The sequence below is a fragment of the Bos indicus genome, chromosome 23 (assembly GCF_029378745.1).
Source record: "Bos indicus isolate NIAB-ARS_2022 breed Sahiwal x Tharparkar chromosome 23, NIAB-ARS_B.indTharparkar_mat_pri_1.0, whole genome shotgun sequence".
NCBI lineage: Eukaryota > Metazoa > Chordata > Mammalia > Artiodactyla > Bovidae > Bos > Bos indicus.
In genome coordinates, this window is record NC_091782.1 from 28,657,468 (window position 1) to 28,666,903 (window position 9,436).

Consider the following 9,436-nt stretch of genomic DNA (forward strand, 5'->3'; position numbering starts at 1 on the left):
TTTTCTAAACCCAGCTTGTACATCTGGAACTTCTCATTTCACATACTGCTGACACCTAGCTTGAAGAATTCTGAGTCTAATTTTGCTAGCATGTGAAATGAGTACAATTGTATGGTAGTTTAAACATTCTTTGGCATTGTCCTTCTTAGGGATTGGAATGAAAACTGACCTTTTTCAGTCCTTTGGTTCGCTTCACTTCCTCATATGTAGAAAAGCATTAAATCCTTTCACGGTGAGATCAGCTCCTTGTGACTAGCAGAAAACCTTTGGAAGATAAGCTTGATTGCACTGAACTCCCCCCTTCACCAAAATCATATATACTGACCTTCCCTCCCTACCTCTCTGGAGCTGTTTCTCAGAGCTATCTGAGGTGCTGTCTCCCAGGCTGCAGTCCTCATTTTGCCCCAAATAAAACAACTTACAAGTCTTAAGTTGAGCATCTTTTTAATTGACAAGTGTATTAGTAATGGAAAAGAAAAAGCTGAATGAACTAAGTATGATCAATATATAAATAAAGTGGGAACTGAAGGAATGGGAAGCGTGAAAGAAAGCAATGACTATCAACTATTGCATCAGCCACTGTGTGATGCGGCAGACAGTGGCTGTGACAGAAAAATCAAGCAGCAGTTCTAATAAGGCATTGTGGTGAGAGATTTGGAAATAAAAGCCGAAAGAATCAGCTAAAAAGTATTCAAAGTGGTCACCAACGGGAAAGCAGAAGTTGAGAAGAATCAGGATCATGCACAGATATTTGACTTCTTAATTTACAGACATGTGTGCCTTTGATTACATAATCACACAAGAAAATGAATGAGGATGAAAGTTTATGCTTAATGAGAGCTGAGTGCAACAAATGACACCTGAGAGTTTACTAAAATGCAAGAACATTCGAAACACGCATGCAAACTGCGTGAATGACGTTAACCTTGAATAAAACCATGAAAGAATATATCATCCCATTCAGATACACAGATATGGAATGAGTTCACTATTCCCATTGCCTTACTGTGCACCAGGCAGGGAGGGAACAGGACCTGACTACGTACTCAACCTGGTGCTCAGCGACCGAGAGGGGTGGGATGGGGAAGGTGGGAGGGAAGTTGCAGAGGGAGGAGATACATGTACACTTATGGCTGATTCACAGTGCTGTATGGCAGAAACCAATACAGTATAATGCAAGTATTCTCCAGTTAAAAATAAAACATAAAATACAAATAATTTAAAAATAATAAGATAAATAACAGAACACACAAAAAAGAAAAAGTGCTATTAAGACCAGAACTAGGAACTGAATTCAGGCCTCCTGCCAGCAGATTCTAAGCTTCCCCTGTTAAACTGATGGAGCTGGAGTCTGACACGAGGACTGAAATTCTGGGTGTGTGAGGCCATTATGATCAGTTGGCTCTGTCTGGCATTGATCCAGGTCTTGTAGGCTAATAGGCTCTGGGGAAAAAGAAAAACCAATAAATCACTGACCAACTGGGTGCAGAAGAATGCTTTTCATTTCCTCAGAGATTCTCCTTCAGTTGCTTCAAAGTCAGATTCTGCCTTCCTCTGAGGGAACACACACCTGTTCTTTTTTGCCTCCTTTTTCCCAGCTCTTGCTGGACTCCTCCCCTGACTCCATCCACATCATCCCCTGTCCCTGCTGCCACCACCCTCCACGACAGGGACAGAAATGGCAGGACACAAGGACAAGATCCAGAGTGAAAACCCAAGCCCTTTCCGCCTTGAACCCAAATCCATTCTCTAATGCAACGCAAGGCTCCCTCACAGACAGGACCCAGCTCCATGTTCCTCTAGCCCGGGAGTGGACACACACACAGTTCCTTTCTCTCCTCAGCTCTCGGCCTCCTCGCCCGCACAAGCACCTGCTCCACCGCTTGGCTCCACCTCAACCCTGACCTCCACCTCCTGCAGCCCCACCCCTCCCCACCCAGCCCTGCGCCAGCAGCTCTGAACTGGAAAGCCCATCCAGAGCCCCAGGGGACAGCAGCCCCATCTAGAAACACTGGACTGCCACTGACTCTCCCCCTGACCGGACCCTGGAGTACCCCTGGCCTCGCCCCAACCCTCACTCTCGGCCCAGGCCCCTAGGCTGCACTTGGCCTTTCCTGCTCCTTCTGGGGAATCCCAGCTCCACTCCAAGTGCTGGGCTGGGCTGAAGCAGAGCAGGCCCTCCTGCATTGCTCAGCCAGGGAGTCAACCAGGACTCGCCCTCACTACCTGCAGGGGATCTGCTTTTCAATGTGGATTGGGGTTCTTGAGAATTTCCCCAGAATGAGGCTGTACCTGGCCCCCTCTACACCCTGGGACTGCCATCCCATCCTCCACCTCCCAGCGGGAGCGCCCCATTTGAATTCCTGTTTCATTCAGTATGCATGGAAATCCTATTAAGGTTTGCCACCTGAAATCATAAACAATTTTATTGAACACTAAAAACTTCAAAAGTGATTTTGAGAAATTAGCACATGATTTTCAGAGTTTTCCCAGCAAATGCCCCAATACATACAAGACAACCATTTCTGCCCCAGAGGCACCAGAACTGATGTTCCCCAGATAAGAACAGGAGAAACTACAGATCTGCTGGGTCCCTGCTCTGGGTGCTACATGGACAGAGTCTGCTGCTATGAGAACTAACCATCCCTATATGCCCAGGCCGAAGGCCAACTGATAAAGGAATTAGGTTTGGGGATAAGAAACCATGCCCCCAACAAGGCAGCTGACACAGAAGAGGCGGCCTCGACAGAAGGAGCCGAGTCTCTGCCACCTTTTTACTGTTCCACGTTCTGCCTTTGCTCTTTGCCACACACAAAGCTCTGCTTCTCTTTTCCTCTCCCCTCAACCCACTTGATTATGGGAAAGTAGTCAAAGAGCCCATCCCTTCCTCCACATCTCCAAGGCAGTGACCACCATGAGCAAGGGAACTGACTCAGGGGGGCAGGGTGAGGCCACAGAGCGCAGACCCACTGCCCTGCCCGAAAGAGAATCCCAAGGGGCTAGATAGGAAAAACCTGGAGACAGGATAAAATCAGTGACCCCAGTTGCCTGAGGACTGACTGGTCTCCTCTCTTCAAATGGTCAAGGGATGTCTACTAGTCCTCCATATTATGGGGAAGGACAGCCCAGCTAGCATGGGGGCACTTGATGGGAACTTGAGAAAGGTGCAGGCTGGGGGTGACCCAGCAGAAACTGAACTCAGAAGCTAGTTCGTGGCGGAGGAATTTGAGAGGTTGCAAGACATCTCCAAGTGGGGTCTGGCAAGGGGACATCACAGGCAGGGCTCTGACCATCCACTGACCTCTAGTTTGAGCCTTATGATACTTTCACTTGGATTCTTAATAATGACTGAAAACCCAGGGGGTAGAAATGCAGACAGGCACTTAGATCATCACCTTTCCTCTGAATTCCTCTTCAGTTTTTAATCCCCTCCTCACCAGGTACAGACACTTTACTAAAGGTTCTCATTGATTCCTGGATCACCTAGACCCTCCCAATCAGCACATAATCCAACACATGCTCCCCAGACAAGCCCCGGTGAGCCTGACAGAAAACAAAGAGAGCTGAGAACAGAGCAGGGAGCTGAAATCTTCATTGCTGCCGAATCTCACGCAGAGCACCCCCTGCCCAGATTTCTCACCTGGCCTCCCTGTAGCTGATGCTGTCTTCCTCTTCTTAATATAACAATAGACACAAAATCCGATGATAAAAACAACAGCAACAGGAATGCTCACGATCCATCGTGATCTCTGGTGCACCAGGGTCTTTCCTGAAAAAGGACCTTATTATATTCAACCCGGGCACCCCAGAGCCACAACCTGCTCTCCTCTCCCTGACCCTGGCCTCTGACCCTCCCAGGGTCACAACTGCCTCCAGCCTCACCCCAGTCTCACCCAAGGGTGCGAGGTGTGAACTGTGATTCCCGCTGTGTTCCACAATGCACTTGACCCACTGTTCCTCTCCTTGGGGAATTTTTACAGTTTCCCAGGTGTAGTAGGTCCCATTCCCATCAGACAGGACATCCCCAGACTCCTGGGCGTCCCAGCTCATGGGTTCCTCATCCCGAAACCAGACCACTGAGATACTGCGGGGAAAGAAGCCAAAAGCCTTGCCTGTGAGGTGGACCATGCCCTCTGAGTCCTGGCTGCAGGTCACATTCACGGCTGGGGGCTCTGTGGGGAGAAAGCACAGAGCCAGTGAGGCCTGCGGCCAAGCCCTGCTCCCTCGAAGGAAGACGGAACGCACAGAGCTGCTCCTCCTCACTGTCTACCTCTGGCTGAGCCCTCATCCCCCCAGGCCTGCTCCAAGTTCTGCACCCTGGGGCCCAAGTCCTCTGGCGGGGAAGGGGAAGGGTGAGATGGGCCTCACTCTCTTGGGTCCACTGTTGATGTTTGGGAGGGGGCTGTGAAGGGTGGGCTCCTGGGGATCAGAGGGAATTTTCTGGATCAGGCAGGCTGGGAGCCAGAGGCCCACCCCCATCTAAGGCCCTCCTCTGCTGCCTGACATCCACCTCGCCTCGTACAGTTTCTGTCAGAGGACCCGCTGCTCCCCTGGACGATTGTCACAGGGGCAGTTCATGCCCCACCACCCACCCATCTTTCTACAGTGGATTTAACAGAACAGGAAAGAAACCCCAGGACACAGCGCCAACAGAGCACATAGTGCCCAGAGGACAGGGAGGGTCTCCGTGGGCAAGTCGGGATGGGAGTTTTAAGAACAGGGGCAGAGGAAGGGCCTGGCCCAGAGTCAGTACCTGTCCTCTCCGTGAAGCCCGGCCAGGATTCTAGGTAGCTCCGCAGTCTCCTACAAAGTTCTCCCTGCACGTGGGCCTGGTAATGCTTGCTTAACTCCATTTCCATGGCCAAGGTCCGAGCCGAGGACTGGGGCAGGGTACATCCGTGGGGCTCCGGGTAGCAGGAGAGGAGGAGCTCCCCATTGAAGTAGAGAAGCCGGAAGCCCTGGGGGTGGCTGTCTTCATTGATATCACAGCCCACGGTCTCCTGGAGGGAATGTAAGCCTGCCCCATCCCCACCCCCCCATCAGTGACTCCTCTGGTCCCCAGGGCCTCTGTCCTCGCACCCAAGTGAGAAAGTCCAGATAGAGGGCTCCCCATTGCTCCCCTCCATGTCTTCCCTGTGCTGCTGAACTCACAGACCCCACTTCCTCATCCCCACCCCCAAATTCAGAGGAAAGCGGCCCATGCTCTGGGTCGCAGACCTTCCAGGAAAATGGCCCACAGAACTCTTGCCCCCTCTGCACTCTCACCTCCTTTCTCCTCCTGCAGGGACAGGATTTCTGCTAGAAGTTTTCTGAGCTCCTTCCAGCTCTCATTCAAGTCCATGGTCTCTGTCTCCCACGTCTCTGCTGCCAGTTTTTCAGCCCACCGTCCCCAGGGCTCTGCCCTGCCTTTTTTGTGATCATAGTGCAGGAAGGCCTGACGATCCAAGTATCCTTCAGCAAAAAACCTGGACTGCACAAAGCCATCCCGGGAAAGCACAGTCATGTTGTATAAAAGACTGTGGGATCCTGGGGAAGGAGGAACCACAGATGAAGCTGCTTTCTGGAGACAAGTGCACATCAGATGTTTAACAGACAAGTTCTGTGTCCTGACCTGCTCCAGGTGCTGAGGATGCAGAACATGCATGTGTACAAGGGACCAGAATGAGGATTTCCATACGGGATAATGGGAAAGAGAAGGAGGGAGAGGGGAATCGAGGAGAGGAGGGAGAGGGTGGAGACGGACACACGTGTAGGACAAGTGCCAGGACAGGGAGGCACCGGCTCCCTAAGGGTCCAGGCAGGAGGGCAAGGGGAGAGGCAGGAAGAGCAGGGCGAGGGGAGGTGGAGTCAGAGGGAGGGGAGGGCAGTGTCAGACCCAGGACCAGAGGGATCCCTGCTCAGAGGGGGGCCAGGTGAGATGGAGAGCGAGGGCTGCTGCCCCTGGTGCAGGCTCATCATGGACAAGGCGGGCTCCAGGGAGGGTGAGGTAGGAGGCAGAGGGGCCTGAGGGGCTGGGCTGTGGCCCCAAGAGAGATGAAGGTGGGCCAGTAACCTGGGGGAGGTGAAGGAGTGGGTCTGGGCGCAGAGTGCAAAGAGGCATGGTGAGGCCCCAGGTGGGGAGGTGGCTGCACCTGCCAGTGTCCCCTGGGAGAGGAGTCAGTGCCATGTGCATAAGGGTCATGGAGAATTAAAATATCGGAGTGGCAAGGGAAGATAGAACTGAAAGCCAAGGTGCACACTGGGAAGCACCTACATGGTGGGAGGGGCTGGAGGGAGTGAGGTCACACCTCCACAGAGGGTTCGGGTCAGGCAGCCAGCAAGCAGGGGGTGGGGGCCTGGGAGAAGACTCCCTGTAGGAAAAGCCTGCTGACCAAGTGGCACAAACAAGGATTTCGGATACAAGATTGAGATAGTGAGAGTCCACTGGGGTCGTGGAACCAAAGAGAGGGTGATGAAGGCTAAGGAGGTGGGCAGTGGACCGCGGGCAGTATTCCTACTGTGGGGGAAGGGAAGAGACTGCAGAGAAGATATGGTGAGGGCCTGGGATTGAGGGGCAAGGGGGGAGCATGGCTCAGGGGTGACCCCCCGCCTTGGGTTAAGGTAAAGACAGAAGAGGAGGGATGCCCTGGGTGAGGGAGGATGAGAGTGAGGTGGAGATTCTGGGCACCATGGGGCCTGTGATTGATGAGAACTTTGTGAGGGCCCAAGGCAGTCGGACAAGGGTGGGAGCAGGGCAAGGTGCCATGGGGGGAACTGCAGAGGGACCAGGGCAAGTGGAGTCCAGCACCTGTGGCCTGGGGAGTGGAGGAATCCAGAGGGTGAGGTTTAGGATGCAGGAGTGGGGAGGGGCCGTGTTGCGGGAAAGGCTCCTCTTGGACGAGGGCCAAGAGCAGGTGCCTGCACGGGGGCGGAGGGTGGGTGTCAAGTGGGGGACAGGTCCTCCCCCAGGGGCTGGGCACTGTGCTCAAGGCCCAGGGATCATTGGCAGGAGAGCTCCCCCTGGTGAAATAGCGCAGAGGCTGGAGAGGAAAATTCATGGGTAAAAGTCATCCCAAGAAAAGTAAGGCTAGTGAAAGCTGAGGGGAGGGAGGAGCCTTGCAGGTGACCGATCCTCGCAGGAAAAGACCCATGAGGGGAGGGGAGGGACCTGTAGTGGGAAAAGGGATGAGGGTGGGGACGCCTTAGGAAGAGATCAGAGAGCCGTAGAGAGGAGGGGGCAGCAGGGAGGGGAGAGGGCAGCACCGAGGGGGGAGGGCAAATCCTGAGGGGGCTCGAGGGCCAGCAAGGGAGGAGGTAAGGAGAGATTCAGTTGTGGGACCACAGGCACAGCGGAAAATTAGAGTTCACGTTAGTGGGGGAGGGGGGACCACGGAAATCGCAGGAAGAATCCTTTGGTCCCAAAGCCCTCAGACCCAACCTCCGTCAGTGATTCAGGAGCCGCCACAGTGCTCATAGCAGTAGGAAGAGTGTGCATAGAGCTTGCCCCTCCTCAGAGGCCCTGGTCACTAGAAAAAGAGCCCTAACTCTCGGGGCTGAGGATCCCTGAGCGCCGCCAACCTGGAAACTCCTTGTTTCTGGCGTCCAGAAATGAGAAGAGACGGCAGAGCTAAGAATAGGAGAGGACAGCTTTCAGGGGCATAAGAGGGCGCCCCACAGACGGCTAAGAAGTGATCGCCTGAGCCTGGGACCTGGAAGAAACTCCATTCAAGAGAGCAACGGGGCGGGTCGGGGGAGGGGCGGGGGGCGGGCGGTGGCGGGGGGGGGGCAGGGAGCGGCAGAGAGCAGGGTGGGGACCAGGCTGCCTTGCCAATCAGGAGAATCTGAGGACTGAGGCATGTGATGAGGACACCGGGGAGGGCAGGTGGAGCAGGGAGAGCAGAGGCTAGGAACTGGAAAGACTGAAACGCGGGATGCAGTGCTCGCCACACGCGTGTGAAGTTCCCGGCCGCTCCTAGACCTTACACCTCTCCGCCCCCCACCTTCCTCCCATCTCCACCCCCAACTCCTCTATTCGCTCACCCCCAGCCGCAATTGAGACGATCCCCGCGACGCTCACCGAATCCCATAGAATACTAACCACCCGAACCCCTGAAACCACCCCGGGCTCCGTCCGGACTGAGACCTCAAAGAACCCCACTCACCGGCGGCGTTACCCAGGAGCACAAAAAAGGCAGCGTGGGCTAGAAACAGCCAGACATGAGAGAGCCCCATGGCCCAGATCTTCTTTCCCTGCCAGAGGCTCCGGGACCGAAGAAAAGCTGGCGGACCCCAGGAACCGCGGCGGAAAACTGAGCTCTGGTGACGTCGGCCAGCAGATCCACCCCCGCCTGGCCGGGGCCGCACGGCCCCGCCCCGGCCCCGCCCCCCGCCCCTCTGCTTGGTTAGCGGGTCTCTGTCCACTTCTCAGTTCCGTTCAGTTCAGTCGCTCAGTCGTGTCCGACTCTTTGCGATTCCATGAACCGCAGCATGCCAGTCTTCCCTGTCCATCACCAACGCCTGGAGTTTACCCAAACTCATGTCCATTGAGCCGGTGATGCCACCCAACCCTCTCATCCCGTCGTCCCCTTCTGCCCTCAATCTTTCCCAGCATCAGAGTCTTTTCCAATGAGTCAGCACTTCACATCAGGTAGCCAAAGTATTGGAGTTTCAGCTTCAGCATCAGTCCTTCCAATGAACACCCAGGACTGATCTCCTTTAGGATGGACTGGTTGGATCTCCTTGCAGTCCAAGGGACTCTCAAGAGTCTTCTCCAACACCACAGTCCAAAAGCATCAATTCTTCTTCGGTGCTCAGCTTTCTTCACGGTCCAACTTTCACATCCATACATGACTACTGGAAAAATCATAGCCTTGACTAGACAGACCTTTGTTGGCAAAGTAATGTCTCTGCTTTTTAATATGCTGTCTAGGTTGGTCATAACTTTCCTTCCAAGGACTAAGCCTCTTTTAATTTCATGGCTGCAGTCACCATCTGCAGTGATTTTAAAAGCCTGAAGGCTAGAAAAGCCAGGGAGGTGAGACGGAGGGTGAGCTTTAGAGACATCTCAATGTTTCTGGCTCTTCCTTTAGTCACGACTTCTCTTCCAACCCAACCCACCTCCACCTCCCTCCACCTCGCACAGCAGAGTTACTGGCGAAAGTCTACTGAGACCAGCCACGGTCTTCCCCGGTGGTCCAGTGGTTAAGAATCCGCCTGCCAGAACAGAGGACACGGGTTCCATACCTGGCCTGGGAAGATCCCACATGCCTTGGGACAACTAAGCCGGTGCACAGCAACAACTCAACCCTTGAACTGCAACCACTGAAGCCAGAGTGCCCTAGAACTCCTGCTCCACAAGGGAAAGTCACCTTAAATGAGAAGCCCATTCAGCCCAACTAGAGAGCAGTCCTCACCCTCTGCAAGGCAAGAAAGCCCAGCCAAGCAAGGAACAGATTAG

General features: G+C 54.0%; 1 protein-coding gene across 3 annotated transcripts; it reads right to left on the reverse strand.

Moving 5' to 3' along the window:
* Positions 1 to 427: 427 nt before the first annotated feature.
* Positions 428 to 8,312, reverse strand: LOC139178995 (MHC class I polypeptide-related sequence B-like). 3 transcript variants are annotated; one of them, XM_070778236.1, is made up of 6 exons: positions 8,142 to 8,312; positions 5,266 to 5,526; positions 4,754 to 5,017; positions 4,113 to 4,172; positions 3,641 to 3,769; positions 428 to 1,443 (listed from the first exon to the last, which is right to left on the reverse strand). In XM_070778236.1, the coding sequence occupies exons 1-6, from the start codon at positions 8,209 to 8,211 to the stop codon at positions 1,331 to 1,333; spliced, it is 897 nt and encodes a 298-aa protein (XP_070634337.1). In that variant the 5' UTR covers positions 8,212 to 8,312; the 3' UTR covers positions 428 to 1,330. The 3 variants fall into 3 exon arrangements, with proteins under 3 accessions (XP_070634337.1, XP_070634338.1, XP_070634336.1); XM_070778237.1 differs by having other exon boundaries at positions 3,894 to 4,172; XM_070778235.1 differs by lacking the exon at positions 8,142 to 8,312 and having other exon boundaries at positions 5,266 to 8,100.
* Between the last annotated feature and the right edge of the window lie 1,124 nt (positions 8,313 to 9,436).

Coding starts and splice junctions, on each gene's coding strand:
- LOC139178995 (XM_070778237.1), bottom strand. CDS start 8,211: ATGGGGCTCTCTCATGTCTGGCTGTTTCTAGCCCACGCTGCCTTTTTT. Junction 4,173..4,753: donor GGGCTTCACGGAGAGGACAG/GTACTGACTCTG, acceptor TTCTCCCCACAG/AGCCCCCAGCCGTGAATGTG. Junction 1,444..3,640: donor ATCAGCTACAGGGAGGCCAG/GTGAGAAATCTG, acceptor CTTTTTCCCCAG/AGCCTATTAGCCTACAAGAC.